This window comes from Eptesicus fuscus, chromosome 6, assembly GCF_027574615.1.
Source record: "Eptesicus fuscus isolate TK198812 chromosome 6, DD_ASM_mEF_20220401, whole genome shotgun sequence".
Taxonomy (NCBI): Eukaryota; Metazoa; Chordata; class Mammalia; order Chiroptera; family Vespertilionidae; genus Eptesicus; species Eptesicus fuscus.
Genome location: NC_072478.1, coordinates 5,711,011 through 5,726,810, shown reverse-complemented (window position 1 = coordinate 5,726,810; position 15,800 = coordinate 5,711,011). Strand labels below are relative to the sequence as shown.

The following is a 15,800-nucleotide window of genomic DNA, read 5'->3' as shown; positions in this document are numbered from 1 at the left end:
TCTTTCCAAAGCGATTTGGCCTTGCAGTCGATGTTGATTGTTGACCTGGATCAACCCATGATTTTGTGCATTTGGGATTCTCAAAATAAATCCACTTTTCATCGCCAGTCACAATTCGATGCAAAAAAGACTTTCTTTTGTGCCGTTGAAGCAACATTTTACTGATAACTTTTTGGTTTTCCATTTGTCTTCCGCTCAATTGATGTGGCACCCATTTTCCTTCCTTTAAAATCTTTCCCATTGCTTGTAAACGATCGGAAATTGTTTGCTGAGCAATGTTTAACCTTTCTGCAAGTTGTTTTTGAGTTTGACACGCATCTTCATCCAATAATGCTTGTAAAATTGTTGGTCTTCAAACTTTTTCGGTTGACCTGGACGTTCTTTGTATTTCACATTGAAATCATCACTTTTAAAGCGTTTAAACCAGCGTTCACAAGTATCTTGAGATGGAGCATGCTCACCATAAGCTTCCCGAAGTACACAATAACTTTCAGCAGCACTTTTCTTCAAAATAAAGTAATGAATTGAAACTTCCCGCAAATGCTCTTTTTGGCACGAAATTTGACATTTTTAAGTGTAAAAATATCTATGATGTTAACACCTTCAGAAAATTCAACATATGAAGTTTTGAAGCTTGTTGTCAATACAACAAAATAGCATACATATCAAATCGCATATATATCAACATATGTGTAACTCCATCTATTGAAAAAAAATCTGCATTATTAACTGGTACACTTAGCAGCAAACCCAGACAGTATGGCAAAACTATCAGTCATACCTCCCATCTATTCTCCTAGGGGCCCATTTTGTCTTTCCTGAAAGTCATTTGTTTCTCCTGTAAGTACCTTTCTCCCCCTCCGTCCCCCCTGCTTCCCCTACTAAGTTGCTATATAAGCCCCCAAATTCTAACAGCCTAGTACTTGAATAAAAGTCTGTTTTTGTTCTTCCTTTTTTTAAAAATATATTTTATTGATTTTTTACCGAGAGGAAGGGAGAGAGATAGAGTTAGAAATATCAATGAGAGAGAAACATCGATCAGCTGCCTCCTGCACACCCCCCACTGGGGATCTGCCCGCAACCAAGGTACATGCCCTTGACCGGAATCGAACCTGGGACCTTTCAGTCCGAAGGCTGACGCTCTATCCACTGAGCCAAACCAGTTTCGGCTGTTTTTGTTCTTGTTAATCTGTCCTGTGTCAGTTTAATTCACAGGCCCCAAGTACTGAACCTAAGAGAGTAGAGAAAAAGTTTTTCTGCCTCCACATAGGCCTCTCTCCACAGAGAGAGATGGTCTGGAATGGGGGGTGGGGGTTAGAGATGAAAAGAAGAAGATGGGTTCAGGACACTCTTTAGGAGATTGTCTATCACTGAGGTCAAGAGCATGGACTAGAAAAAACGCCTGCCTGGGTTCATGATTCTGGCCCCACCACTGTATGACTTAATCCTTTCTGAGTCCATTTCCCCGGGGGGTGGGGTGTAAAATGGGAGATAATGTTAGAATAGGCTTGATTATGCTCTGTAATAACCCCAAATTTCTGTGATTTAATAAAGGTATATTTCTCAAAGCTGTGTCTCTATCAAGGCTCCTGGGTGCTCTGCTCATGGTAGTTCCGGCCCAGGCTATGGGATAAGCACTCGAACATCGAAGGCTTCCCTGGCAAAGGGAGAGAGCCCTAAAACTCCAGCTCTGGCCGCTGAGGGGTACATGGCTCTTCTGTCTCAGGTCCTTGGCCAGAACCAATCCCATGGTCTCCCCTCAGCAGCGCAGGTGAGTCAGTACGTACAGAACGTTCAGAACGGTCTTGGCGTAAGGGAAGCACTGCTGTTACTACTGGGAAGTGCAATGCTACTACCGGAACTGCTGTGGTTTGAGGGCACGGTCACAACTGACCCTCGTGTTTCTGGCCTGCATTTTGGTGATCATAATTACCATGGGAACGCGGAGCTGGCCTCTGGTGTGGGGAGATGGTGGTTCATACTCTTGGATTCAACTGACCAAGATCAAAACCAACAGATTTAAGTGTCTCATGATCCAGCGTCAGGCCTGAGGGGACCTAGAAGCTCAGATGCTGAGATGGGGCCTTGATCTGCTCAGCATAGGCACAGCTCACAGGGGGACTTCGGTTCCGGGGGCGCCCCCTGTGGGCATTTTACCCACCAGCTGGCGTTATATGTGCCTTCCTGACTCGGGGCTACAAGCTCTGGTTGGCCAACCCCGTGCCGTGGGGAGAAATGAATCCCCGAAGGAAAATTCCATCCAGAAAAGCAGTGGCTATTGAGCAGAGCAATGGACATGGGGATTGCACAGCAAATCTGGGAGTAGGCGTGAGCAAGGCTTTGACCCCTTTCCTCCAGAACTTTTGTCTAGGGGAACCGCAGAGCCTGAGGGTGGGGAGTGGGTCCCCACAGCCCTCTCATGGGGTACCCTTCTCAGCTGCCAGCTTCCCGTCTCACATGCCTTTAACAAGGCTACAGTGGCGGCCGTGCTGCCAACTTGGGCCTGGCCTCCAGGAGCCCCAGGCCCTGTGGGCCCTCCAGCCCTCGCCTCTCCTCAGCTCAGGGTCTGCCAGACCCTAACTCCTGGGCACTCGGCGGAGCAGGGCGCTGAGAGCCCAGCCTCAGCCGCCAGGGCCTCCCCACACCCTCCCTCCACCTGGTCACTTGCGCAAAGCCAGGCTGCACCCCCTGCCCATGGTCAGGGGGCTGGAAGCCAACCACCCAGCGAGGCCGCCTGCCCCAGTGTCAGGACTGCAGGATAGGGCCACGCTCTGGGTCCAACCTGTGCATGGTCCCCAAGCCCCCCTCCCGGAACACGGACAGCCTCAGCTCCCCGTGCCAGGCGCGGGGGCACAAGCTGAGCCAAAGGGGTGCCCACTGCCCCCGGGTTCGCCGGGATGTGAAGGAGCGGGGTCCGGGGTGGAAGGCCGAATGGGAGAAGGGGAGCCCAGGTCCAGGCACTGGCCGTTCGCAGGGATTTTGGAGCAATCTCCGAAATCGGCGCCCTCGGTGGTGGGGGCGGGTTTGGGGTGGGGGGGGAGAGACGCGGGACAGAGCCCGGTGCCCGACCCCCAGCGGCCGCCCTCTCCCTGTGACCCCAAACTCCAGAGCTCCACGGCCAAGTGTGAGGCTGACTTCTCTGCACCCTTCTGCTCCTTGAGCGTCTGTCACCCAGTCTGCCCGCCCCCCAGAACCTTCCGCAGTCAGGCGGGTCCTCTGCTGGGGCGGGGGGGTGGGGGCGCAGCAGTGCCCGCCCCGGGAAGGTATCGACCCAGGAAGGGGCGGGACCATCGGATCCCAGTCGTGACTCTCCTCAGAGCCCACTTGGGGTCCCACTTAATGAACAGCCTTGGGGGACCCGGCCACTTCCGACCGGCAAACCGATCGCTGCAGGAAACCAGAGCCCCTGCCCGCCCCGCACCGCGCGGCGAGTCCGAGGACGCTCTGGGGGAGAAGGGCCTGGCAGGTTGCGGCCGCTCCGGCGGGGCGGGGACGCCACCGGGTGCCGCCTCCTCCCGGGCGAGCCGCGGCCCCTCCAGGGGTCCCCTTCCCGGTGGCCTGGGCCCGGCCGCACCCCCCCCCCCGCCCTGCAGGCTTTCCCCAGGCCCCGAGCAGCGCCGGGCTCCGCGGGAGGGCGCTAGCGCCGCGGCGCTCTGTGCTTCTGCGACCCCGGGGCAGGCTCCCCGCTGGGTCTGGACAGGCCCGCACCGGCCTCGGCCCCTGCCCCCTACGGCGTCGGTGAGCCCGGACCTGCCGCCTGCGGCCAACCCGCGGGCGCCCCTCGGTGCCCTCCGGAGGGCGGAGGCGTGTCCCCCCGCTCCGGTGCCCGCAGCCAAGCTCAGGGTCGCTGCCGCCACCTCCCCAGCCGCCCCGGAGGCCAGCGTGGTTTCACACCTCACGACTCTCCCTCCATGTCTGTTCCTGGCTTTACGTCATTTCCCAATGACTTGAACCCCTATCTTTTTTATTTGTATTGATTTCAGAGAAGAAGGGGTGGGGGGAGTGGCCGTGTCTCTGGCTGGCCCAGCACCCACCTCGAGGCGTGGCTCCGCACCCAAAGAAAATACATGGCTTTTCAGAAAACCCTTATCCAGGGATGGGGCTATTTTTGCAAGAAAGGAAGTGGGAACTGAGGAGGTGGCTACTCTGCACCAGACAGCAATAAACCAAACCCGACGACTTCCTGCCCCCAGCGTCCCCTGAAAGTCTCCTCCGTCTCTGCCAGGCCCCCCACTCTTCCACCTCCGCCATTGGCTGTAGTCTCCTTCCTCCGAGCTGATGCTCCAAAGGCAGTCAGACAACAACCAGCACCCCTAGGGGGCACCACCTGGGAGGGCGCTCCAGGCGTCCCCCTCCAACCCCATTCAAAGATGGTGGTGGATAGTTGGTCTGATTCAGGCACCAAGCTTCATGCCCCCCCCCCCCCCCCCAACGTCCCCTGAATGCCATGCCCTGGAAGGTGAGGAGGGGGCCAGTGGGCACCGCGGAGGGTGAGGGACCGCCCTGCCCCCGGAGGGTAAGGGCAGAGATGTCAGCAGGGAACTCGGTTCGTGAGCACAGGGCCTAGTTGAGTCTGGCCTCCCCACGGCTGCTCCTCACCCATCGCCTGGCCGTCTGGTAAGATACCATCAAGGCGGGCAGCAGGGCTGGGGATCCCCCTGAAATGACAGCTGGTCATGGGATGCTGACTCATTGCCGGCCTGGCCACCTGACCAGGCGTAGCTGTGGGAGAGGGCCCTGCCAGGGGGTTTCCCTGCCGCAGCCTTGTTTACAGCTCCTTTCCGTGGGGGAGGGGGGAGGGGAGGGGGGAGCCTGGGCTCGCCGCCGGGCATGCTGGGAAGGCCACAGCTGGGCATCCCCAGGGGCCAGGGTCTCCAGGTCTGCTTCTCAGGGGCCAGTTTCCTGCCATCCGGTTTCTCCCTGGGTTCCCCATCCCTTCCTGCAAACCCCACTTTCCCAGGTTGCCAAAGCCAGGCCGTCCTGCTGGCAGCCGCCAGTTTCCGTCAGTCAGATCTCTGGACAGGGCCGCGCCTTGGGCCTTTCGCGAATCCCGGGTTCCCCAGGCCACGGGGCTCTCCTTGTGCTCCTTGTGTACCCTCCACCCACTCAGCCAGGGACACCGGAGCCCTGGGAGCTGGAAGCGGGGCTCTTGGCCCAGCCTGCAGGGGTTGCAAGACTGCTGAGTCACCCCTGGGCACCTGTAGGCCCTTCAGCCTCTGCCCGGTACTGCCCCTCCCGTGTCCCTGACCCTGTCTGCACGGCGTGGGCGGAGGGTCACTTTCCCAGGCTCACAGGAGGAAAGCTGGCGGGCCTGAGGGGGGACTGTCCTCGCTGCGGGGCTAGTTTGTGCCGGGATGCACAGCCTTGCCTGCTCTGGAACAATCTGGAAAGGACCAGCCACAACTGACTAATCAAATCTACCCAATCTGTGGGGAGCCGTGTCTGGGTTTCCCACCCCTGAGGTTACCTGCTCCCACAAACCCCTCCATGACTTTGAAGGTACATGACTGACTCAGCAGGTCCCAGCTTCTACGCACAGGACCCTACCTGGGGGGATTCACAGAGGGACACACTCTTCCCAACCCACCTCCAGGCCTTGTGAACAGTCACTTTGTAACCGGACAACCAAGGGGTCCCGGCTGCGGGTCACTACTTGAGTCCATTGAGGAGAGACAGGGCTGAATGATATAGCAGCGTTTATTCCAGTCCTGCCGGCAGTGTGGGAGAGCAACAGGTCACCCACAAAAATCTGCTCTGTGCCCCACGATAAGCCGGCTGCTTATATTGGGTCAAAGGGCAAAGATTGCACAGGAAGCAGGAATCACAGGATGGGGAGGGAGGCAAGGTGGGCTGGGGTGGGGGAGCAGGGGCAGGACTCCATTGTTTGGGCAAAGGGGTTGTTAACTGTTAATCTTGTTAACTGTTAATCTTCCCGTAATATTAAGCTGTTCTTGAATGGGCGTGGGCCACACTCCAAGGTTGACTCCTGGGGTAAGGCTGACCCCTAGGTCCGGGGGGCATACAACTCCCAACCAGGTTAGAATGTGCTTTCTTTAGTCAGAGCAGTAACAGGGGTAATATTATTTCATTTCTTTGCTAGTCCTCAATATTCTATTTCTGCCCCTAACAGCTTTGGTCCCATAAAGCACGTTTCTTGGTTCCTAGCTGTAGGGCTGTTGGTCCTGCTGCCCATGTCGCCCACAGGCCTGAGCCCCACAGGTCTGAGCACCACCTGCCGAACTGAGCCCCCTGCGGCTCCAGGAGGCCGGGCGGCCCTCCAGCTGCTGGGGCGGGTTTCTGTGCCGCCAGCACCCCTAGGCCTCGCCTTAGTAAACTGGGAGCCCCGCTAGTGCTTGGTCCTGAGGTGGGCGTGTGCCCTCAACCCAGGAAGGGGCCGCGTGGATAAACTGGGAGGAGGGGCTGCCACTGGGGAATGGGGGTTGTGGAGAGTGGTAGGGTAGGGGCAGCCCCTCAGGAGCCAGTTAGTTCCGGTCAGTGGTGCCCGGTGGGCGCCTCCTGGCTTCGGGCCTCTGTGACCTCCGCCCTCCCGTGCGGGGCATCCCCGCGCCGGTTCTGCTCTGCTGAGTCACGGCCAGGCCGGAGGGGGGGTCTGGGCGGGAACCTGCCGGCTCTATCCCCCCCACTCTCTCCCTCCCTCCCTCTTCCCCGCTCCCCCGTGCAGGGCCTGGGTCCAGAGCTAGGTGTCGTAGTGCGGGGCCGGCCTCTGGGTCACCGGCGCACTGGGGGCAGGACGGGGAGGGCAGAGGGTGAGGGAGCCAGGGAGACCCCGAGGAAAGGGCGGGGTGGGGGGCGGCGGCACGGAGGGAGCACCTCGCGCGGGGCCCTGGCAGGGCGGCTCGCGCGCCTCGGCCCCAGCGCCGGGGGCGGGGCCGGGGCGGAGGCTCCGCCCCCAGGAGGCGGGGCCAGGCTCCGGCGTCCGGTACAAAAGCCGCCAGCTGCCGCCGTCGTGACCAGGCCAGGCTCCTGCTCCTCCACGGGTCGCAATGGCGTCGCTCACCGTGAAGGCGTACCTGCTGGGAAAGGAGGACGCGGCCCGCGAGATCCGCCGCTTCAGCTTCTGCTTCAGCCCCACACTCGAGGCGGAGGCCGAAGGCACGGCGGACCTCGGTCCCTGCGAGCGGCTGCTGAGCCGGGTGGCCGCCCTGTTCCCCGCGCTGCGGCCCGGCACCTTCCAGGCGCACTACCGCGGTGAGTGGGGCCCGACGCAGCCCGCCTGCGGGCCGGGTGGCCGCCCCCTCCCTCTCGACGGGCTGGGTGGCTCCTGGAGGGGGGGCCCTGCCCGCTCACTGGGTGGTCGGAGGCCCGCGCGGGTCCCCAGTGCAACCTCGGGTGCCAGCCTAGTGACCAAGGGTGGTGACCACGGCGTCCCCTGTGGGCCAGGCCCTGCCGAGGCCCTCCCGGCGGCTCCCAGGCTGGGCGTCAGGGCCGCCCCTCCCCCCGCCATGATGCTGCAGATCTCGGCGAGGGTGCTCCTGGGCGTCGTGGCCCTGGCGGCGGGTCCCGGTGGTCAGGCGGGCGCTCAGGTGACACGGACGTCTTGCGGCTGCCCAGTCCGGGCCCGCTGGTGCCGGGCGGGGCTTCCGATCTGCCGCGGCAGAGCCGGGCCGGCGGGGGCGGGAGTGACGCACGTAAACAAGGGTGCGGGTCGGGGCCGGGGGCGCGGCCGGCGCTCGGCCCTCGGCGGCTGGGTGCGGGGAGGTGGGACAGACCCCAGAAAAGAAGCCCGCGGCGAGGCTGAGTGCAGACGTTATCCCACCCGGGGGGGGGGGGGAAAGGTAGGTCCAACCCTCCCGCGGAAGCGGTGCGGAGCCGGAGTCCCGGAGCTGTCCCTGCGCGTTGACTGGCGGCTGCGGGGGGTGGGGCGGGGGTGTGGCCGGGAGGGAGTTGGGCGCCGGCGGCCCCGGGCGGGGCAGCGCTGGGACCTCGCTGCGGGGTGCTGCCCGGGTGCCAGGCCCGCTCCTAGTGGGTTTTATTTTCGTAGGAACTTTATTGAGTTACAATTTACAAGCCATACAATTCGCTCATTTAAAGTGTACAATTAAAAAAACAACAACATACCTTTTATTGATTTCAGAGAGGGAGAGAGACTCATCATTGACTGGCTGCCTCCTGCCAGCCCACACCGGGGATCGAGCCTGCAACGCAGGCATATGCCCTGACCAGGAATAGAACCATGATCTCCTGGTTTCGTAGGTCCTCGCTCAACCACTGAGCCATGCTGGTGGGGCTACAGTGTACAATTTGTAGCATATTCACAGGTTTGCGCAACCATGATCACAATTTTAGAATCTTTTCACTACCTTACAAAGGACCTCTTCCTTTCCAGTGGTCGGCAAACACATTAGTCAACAGAGCGGCAAACCAGGGCTTGCGAGCCGCAGTTTGCCGACCACTTTTAGCCAACCTCCCATCCTCCTAGCCCTAGGCAAACACTGATGCGCTCTTTTTTTCTATGGATTTCCCTGTTCTGGACATTTCAGATAAATATACATATATGGCCCTAGCCGGCTTGGCTCAGTAGATAGAGCGTCAGCCTGCCAACTCAAGGGTCCCAGGTTCGAGTCTGGCCAAGGGCACATGCCTGGGTTGCGGGCTCAGTCCCCAGTGGGGGTTGTGCAGGAGGCAGCTGATCAATGATTCTCTCTCATCATTGATGTTTCTATCTCTCTTTCTCCCTTCCTCTCTAAAATCAATAAAGAAATATAAAAAAATATATATATACATATATATGTAGACTTTACAACTGGCTTCTAAAAACTTAGCGCAATGTTTCCCAGGTGCACCTGTGTTGTAGCGTGTGTCAGCTTCATCCTTTGTGTGTGTGTGTGTGTGTGTGTGTGTGTGTGTGTGTGTGTGTGGCTGAGTAAGACTCAGTTGTGAGGACATACATTTATCTGTTCACTGGTTGATGGATGTTTGGGTTGTTTCAGCTTTGGCACTGCCCTGGTCTTACGGTGCGTGCCGTCTGGTGGCCCACAAAGCTGGCCCAGCCTGCAGAGGTGTGGTGTGGTGTGGTGTGACCTACATGGTGGTGCTTTAACACCATTTTGAGCCAACAAATCCATAGTTTTAGCTTCATTGGGGAAGGAAGCAAGCAGATGCAGTCATCTGATTTCCTCTCCTAACCCACAAGAGGCCCACGGCCTTTGGAGGGGCTTGGTTTCCCAGGAACAGGTCACAGGTGGGGACCTCCCACGGCTGAAGATGGGTCTGGGCCTGGTCAGAGGTGGACCGAGGCAGCCCTTTGTGAAGGGGCAGCTGGCCTGGAGGCAGAGCAGTGTAGCCACTCCGGCTGCTGCCCGTGCACAGGGTACTCTGCCTCCTCCGGGCGCCCGGGCCCAGGCTGGAGTCCGCGCCTCCGGCAGCACCGGTGCCAGTGAGCAGTCTGGCCGCAGTCCTGCTGCCCCTGCCTCACGGGGGGCTCAGGTGTGGCCCCGGAGTGCCCCTGGAGCCCCGCCTCAGCCCTGGCAGCGGTGTGTGCGGGGAGGAGCCGGGTGCTCATGTGCTGTCTTTTCACCATCCAGATGAGGACGGGGACTTGGTTGCCTTTTCCAGTGATGAGGAGCTGACGATGGCCTTGGCATACGTGAAGGATGACCTCTTCCGGATTTACATTAAAGGTGAGGGCTGCTCGGGTGCTGCCTACCAAGCAAAACCGGGCGGCTGCGGTGTGGAGAGATCCCCACACAGAGGGCTGCGGGCCGCGTAGAGGGCACCATCATCTTAGCCTGGGTTCACTGTTGATTGTGCCCAGACCAAGTGCCATGGCCTGGAGCAACTTTTGGGGTGCTGTGGGGTTTATTTTAGTGAAGGGCAGGACCAAAGCTGTACAGACACAGCCCCTGCCGCTTCTCTCCCACGGGGCCTCACGTGCCCAGGTAACGCGCAGGTCCTGGGACCCTCCCGGCAGGTTCTCAGTCACGTTTATTGCTGTCACTTGAGCATCTGAGTTCCCCATGGACTGGACTCCGTGTCTGGAGAGCGGGACAGGGGCCTGCTGACGGTGACTGCCCACGGGAGTGACAAAAGGGAGACTTTGTGGGGCCCCACCTCATGGCTCTCCGCCCTCCATGCAGAGAGGAAGGAGTGCCGGCGGGACCACCGCCCCCCGTGTGCTCAGGAGGCACCCCGCAACATGGTGCACCCCAACGTGATCTGCGATGGCTGCAACGGCCCGGTGGTGGGCACCCGGTACAAGTGCAGCGTCTGCCCCGACTACGACCTGTGTGCCGGCTGCGAGGGGAAGGGCATGCACCGGGAGCACAGCAAGCTGGCCTTCCCCAGCCCCTTCGGGCATCTCTCCGAGGTGAGCGGGCCTCCCTGCGGGCCGGGGTGGGCGCGCGGCCGGAGCCTCCTGACCCAGCGCCACTTGCCGTTTCCTTTCCTCAGGGCTTCTCGCACAGCCGCTGGCTCCGGAAGCTGAAACACGGGCACTTTGGGTGGCCTGCCTGGGAGATGGGCCTGCCTGGGAACTGGAGCCCACGTCCTCCCCGGGCGGGGGACCCCCACGCCAGCCCCACAGCAAACTCGGGTGAGCCTTGGTCTGGGGCTTCTGCAGGGCGAGGTGGCAGGGCCGCAGGCTGGAGGGCCTTCCGTGACCCCACCTCCTGCTATGTCCGGGCTGGGCTGGCACTTCACAGCCACTGAGGTTATTTCATCCGCACCAAACCCTGTAGAGGGCGGAGCCGATGGGAAAACGGGGGCCTAAGTGCCCACGGCCACGAGTTCACCTGCCTTAACCCTGGCCTGGGCCCCAGCCCGCTCAGCACCTTCCGCACCTTCATCGGTAGTGTGTTCTGTTTCCTTGTTAGCTGTCAGGAACGTCAGAGCCAAACTAGGTCCAGTGTTTATAAACACAGCCAGTCACAACGTTAGAAACTGCACATAGCTTGCAGTCTAGATTTTTGGATTCTGGTTTTATTACTTAACTGTGTCCTTTGATTCACCTCATCCTTTGGGACAAGGGTGAGGATACTTGATTTTGAGAAAATAGCATATCTAGGATGTGACTGGTATTTTTATTTTATTTATTTTTTTAAAAATGTGTGTGTTGAGCCCCTCTCGGGGTTCCGATCACCAGGGTCACAGATGGAGGGGGTGAAGGGGCCCAGGAGGTGGCTGGGGTGGGAGGGAACAGGGTTGCAGGCTGCCAGGAAAGGCCCCGGGATGGAGAGCGTGCAGGTTGAAGGTGATAGCACTGCAGTAGGTACAGGGTCATTGAGAAATGCACTTTGAATTAAACATATCGTTGTTTTTATATTTTAAAAACCAAAGCTTCTGGTCCATCGGAGGATCCCAGTGTGAATTTCCTCAAGAACGTAGGGGAGAGTGTGGCAGCCGCCCTCAGCCCCCTGGGTAAGTGTGGGCCTGGCCGGCCTTGGATACCAGCAGGGCCTTTGGTAGCTCAGCGTGTGAGTGGCTGTTGGCAGCTTTCAGCTGAGACGCTGCAGAGGAATGGGAACACCCTGGAGACTAGTAAGGCTTGGTGGCCTCAAGTCAACCTTTGCCAAGCGCTGTGCCACAGGCCGCTCAAGGTTGGACTCCCCGGCAGATTCTGGAGCCTGCCCCCGAGTGCAGGAGAGCCAGCCAGGGCTTGCCGGAATAATGCCAGCGGGAGGCTGACCGGCTCAGTTGCAGGGCTTCTGGCCGACTTCTGCCTGCCTTGTCCTTGGGGGAGAACAGCCTGCATTTCCTCCTCGTGAGCCTTGGGGTTTCCTCAAGGACTTGGGGTTAGTCAGTTTAGATGCCTTTTCTCTTTTTCGCCCTCTTTTTTACACCAGGCTTCCCTGGTGCTTCCTGAGTGCAGGGCTGATGCCGGTGCTGGGAGCGGGGTGACAGAGGATAGCGGGAGGGGCTCTGAGTGGCCAGGTTCAGAGCAGGTCTCAGTGAACCGCAGCATGTGCCCCCAGTGGCGTGACAGGTGTGGCCTCTGGGGCTTCTGAAAGCACCCACTGCGTCGTCTGCTGGTCTGGAGGTGGGTGCTCAGGGCTAGGCCTCCTGGCAGTGAGAACGGTTACAGGTGACTTCTGGTGCAAGGTGACCACAGACCCATGCCCTCAGACGAGGGGGCGCTCCTTGGTGACGGCAGTGGCAGCAGTGTCTGTCCCGGAGCTGTACCCGGTGTCTGAAAGAATGACACCGGTGCCACACCAGCCGCATGCGGCCTGCAGAGCTGTCCCCGCCAAGCAGAAGTCCAGTGCTGCATGCACGTGGTTTCACGTCCCTCGGCCCTGCATACAGCACGGAGCTCCTGTGCCCTCGGCACCAGAGGGGCATTCTGGCTGCACGCGGTCTTTGGCTCTCCCGGTTCCTAGGTCCTGGCCCTCTCTGTGCAGATCTGTGCTGCCCGCTGAGGGAAAAACAGGGTCTCTTTCTGGACTTACTGGCTCTGAAACTGACCTGGGGTGTCAGTTAATGTTCGATTATGCTGGAGGCAGAGAGAGGTGCAGTGAGTCTAGAAGCCAGGAAGATTGGGGCCAGGATGCGGGCAGTTCAGCCCTTGGGATCGTGGAGGTCACCGATGACCATCCACTTGCCCTCTTGCTGGGAGGCTGCCATCTGAGCCGCCCTGTGTGGCAGCGGGCCTGGGTCTGGAGTGGATGCCAGCATCCCGACCCTCCCGCTTCGGGGCTGAATGTGAGAGCGCTTGGTAAGCGGCAGGTGCGCCCTCTGAGGACGTAGGGTTTCTGTTTCCTCCTCGGCTTCTAGGCATCGAGGTGGACATTGACGTGGAACATGGGGGGAAAAGAAGCCGCCTGGCCCCCGGCTCTCCGGGCAGCCCCCGCGCGGAGGAGCGGGGCAGCTCGCAGCCAGGAAGCTGCTCTTCGGACTCCAGCAAACCGGACAGCGTCATGGAAGGAGCTGCACAGACTCTGGCGAAGCAAATGAACAAGATCTCGCTGCAGTCGGGTGTGCAGCCTGAGGCAAGCACCTCTCGCTTCCCCCAGATCTTCTCCCCATCCCCCCACCCCCGCAGCCCCTCCCGGCACTGACAGCCAGTTCCGGCGCAGAGTTAAGTCTGTGGCCCCTCAGTGGTTCTGTGACCCCTCCACTAGGACTTGGTAAAGAAAAATACTCCTCTAGCTGCTTGCCAGCCTGTCTTCCCCATGCACCCCCAGGGGCTGAGGCTGTGGCCCGGGCGGCTGGGCTGCGAGGGCCTGTGCTCATGGGGGTTTGTTCCAGGAGCAGATGGAGTCTGACAACTGCTCGGGAGGAGACGATGACTGGACTCATTTATCTTCAAAGGAAGTGGACCCGTCGACAGGCGAACTCCAGTCTCTACAGATGCCCGAGTCTGAAGGGCCAAGCTCTCTGGACCCTTCCCAGGAGGGACCGACAGGGCTGAAGGAAGCCGCGGTGTACCCACATCTGCCGCCAGGCAAGTGACTGCAGGCAGTTTTGTATTCTGCCTTTTTATTCAGAGATCCTGTCACCTGTCTTTAGCAACACAGAAGGACGTCCTCTTCTCTCCTGTGGGGCTTGTCTGTTGACATGAGAGGAAATGGGGAGTTGATGTTGTCCTCTTGTGTCTATACTGAGCCCCTTGTAAGCGCAGCTAATTTTAGTAACTTCTGAAAGGCAACATCAAACCCGCAGTTAGGAAGGCGGTTGTGACGTAGCGGCGGTCCTGGCTTTGGCACTGCCACGTGCCACTAAGTGGACTCCGAGTCTGCCCTCAGCTTCCCCGTGGAGAGTGCCGGCCTAACGGCCCAGCCAGGCTCCTGTAGGAGCAGGCCGGGCCGCAGGTGGGAGTGGGACGTGGTAGCCGGAGAGCACACGCTGAGTGGGGGCTGAGTAGGGGCAGCCCAGGTCTGCTCGGTTCCTCACTGTCACATGGCAGTGTTGTTGAGACCACACTTAAGAGAAAACCCCTGGGGCCAGCCGTGGTCCTTGGGCCCTGGTGTGTGTGTGTCGTCTCTGCCTAGAGCAGGGGAGACAAACTACAGCCTGTGAGCCAAGAATGATTTTTTTAAAATTATCACCTGTTTTTATTGACTTTTTGGAGAGAGAGGAAGTGGGGGGCGGCGGGGGTGGAGGGGCGGCGGGAGAAACATCAGCTGCCTCCCGTACACATCCAGGCTGGGGCTTGAACCTGCAATCTAGGTATGTATGTGCCCTGACCAGGACTCAAGCCTGCAGCCTTTTTGATGTACGGGATGAGGCTCCAATCAGCTGAGCCACGGGCCAGGGCACCTTTCTCACCTTTGTAATAGCTGTCTAAGAAGTTAACACCTGTGGCCCTCGCCCTGGCTGGTTTTGCTCAGTGGATAGAGCCATTGGCCTGTGGACTGAGATTCCGCGTCCGAATGCAGTCAAGGGCACATGCCCAGATTGCGGGTTCATTCCCCAGTAGGGGGGGGCGTGCAGGAGGCAGCCGGTCAGTGATTCCCTCTCATCATTGATGTTTCTATGTCTCCCTCTCCCTTCCTCTCTGAAATCAATTAAAAAAAAGAAAAAGAACAGCTGTGGCCCTGGTCAGTGTGGCTCGGTTGGCTGGGTGTCATCCCATGCACCAAAGAGTTGCCAGTTCAGTTCTGGTCAGGGCACCCCAATCCCAGGTGGGAGACATGCAGGAGGCATCCATGTTTCTCTCTTCCTCTCCTTTCCTCTAAAAAAAAAAAAAAAATGAGGCCTCACTTTTAGTCTGTTTCCCTCTCTCATTAAAAAGTCAAGACCTGTGAAAATCAGATGAAATTCACATTTCAGTGTCCGTAAATACAAGTTTATTTGAACACAGCACTCATTTGTTTAGATACTGTCTGGCTGCCTTTATGATGTAACGGCAGAATGGCGTGGTTGACAGACGAGTAGCCTGCAAAGCAGCTGAAAAGCTTGCCCATCCCTGGCTTGGAGTGTGCCTGAGGGTCAGAGAGCCCGTGGGAGGGCCAGGCCCTGCAGGTGCTGGGACTTGCTGGATGGATGAGCTGCTGCTGCCTGCGGGTCACACTTGGGGTCCAGTGACTCCCCCTCATGGCTTTTTTTATTCTCTCTGGCAGAAGCTGACCCCCGGCTCATTGAGTCCCTCTCCCAGATGCTGTCCATGGGGTTCTCTGATGAAGGCGGCTGGCTCACCAGGCTCCTACAGACCAAGAATTACGACATTGGGGCTGCCCTGGACACCATCCAGTATTCAAAGCATCCACCGCCCTTGTGACAGCTGTGCTCACCTGTTACCTGACCCCTTTCTTGTCTCACAGTTGTGTTGAGCTTGTTAGAACCCACGCCTCTAAGGGCCAGTTACTCTGCATTTTTCTTTCAGAACCGGGTGGGATGCATGAAGCCATTTAGGGCAGTAGGGCAAGGACAGGAGGGAGCCCCCAGCCTTGTGATGACTAAGGAGTGCTTACCAGCTTCCCTCGGTGCCCGCTTCGTGCAGCCAGGGTGGGCGGGGGTCTCCGCCATCTCCCTGCTCTCTGCCCACCAGGATATCACCAACAGCCTAGAATCCATCTTGCCTAATGGTCGTCTGCTTTTTCTTTTTTTAAGTGACTAATAGTAACTGATGTGTAGCTGATTTCTCAGAGTTCAGCTGCAACAGCCAGCATCCTGTCAGGAGGTGGTGGGAGGGCAGGCCCCTCGCGGGCACAGGAGTGGCTGGCAGGCACCCATGGTGGTCACTGAGCACTGCCCGTTTCACAGCCATTCTAGTTCTCTCATTTCCAAACGTGTCACCTGCTTTTAAAGTAAGAAGACCCTTTGTAGCCATTCTGTTAGCATCTCTGTAAACCAACTGCAATTAAATGGTATAAGCACTTTTAATCCAACATGTTGCAATAAGA

General features: G+C 58.7%; 1 protein-coding gene across 4 annotated transcripts; it reads left to right on the top strand.

Moving 5' to 3' along the window:
* Nucleotides 1-6,948: 6,948 nt before the first annotated feature.
* On the top strand, nt 6,949-15,800 carry SQSTM1 (sequestosome 1). 4 transcript variants are annotated; one of them, XM_054717117.1, is made up of 8 exons: nt 6,949-7,209; nt 9,546-9,641; nt 10,098-10,327; nt 10,411-10,552; nt 11,296-11,376; nt 12,730-12,944; nt 13,267-13,399; nt 15,018-15,800. In XM_054717117.1, the coding sequence occupies exons 1-8, from the start codon at nt 7,005-7,007 to the stop codon at nt 15,173-15,175; spliced, it is 1,260 nt and encodes a 419-aa protein (XP_054573092.1). In that variant the 5' UTR covers nt 6,949-7,004; the 3' UTR covers nt 15,176-15,800. The 4 variants fall into 4 exon arrangements, with proteins under 4 accessions (XP_054573092.1, XP_054573091.1, XP_054573093.1 ...); XM_054717116.1 differs by having other exon boundaries at nt 13,210-13,399; XM_054717115.1 differs by having other exon boundaries at nt 6,950-7,209; nt 13,204-13,399.

Bases quoted from the DNA above. Each gene is read 5' to 3' on its own strand.
- SQSTM1 (XM_054717115.1), top strand. From the start codon at position 7,005: ATGGCGTCGCTCACCGTGAAGGCGTACCTGCTGGGAAAGGAGGACGCG. The intron at 7,210-9,545 runs GTGAGTGGGGCC...TTCACCATCCAG, and splicing joins CTTCCAGGCGCACTACCGCG to ATGAGGACGGGGACTTGGTT. The intron at 9,642-10,097 runs GTGAGGGCTGCT...CCCTCCATGCAG, and splicing joins CTTCCGGATTTACATTAAAG to AGAGGAAGGAGTGCCGGCGG.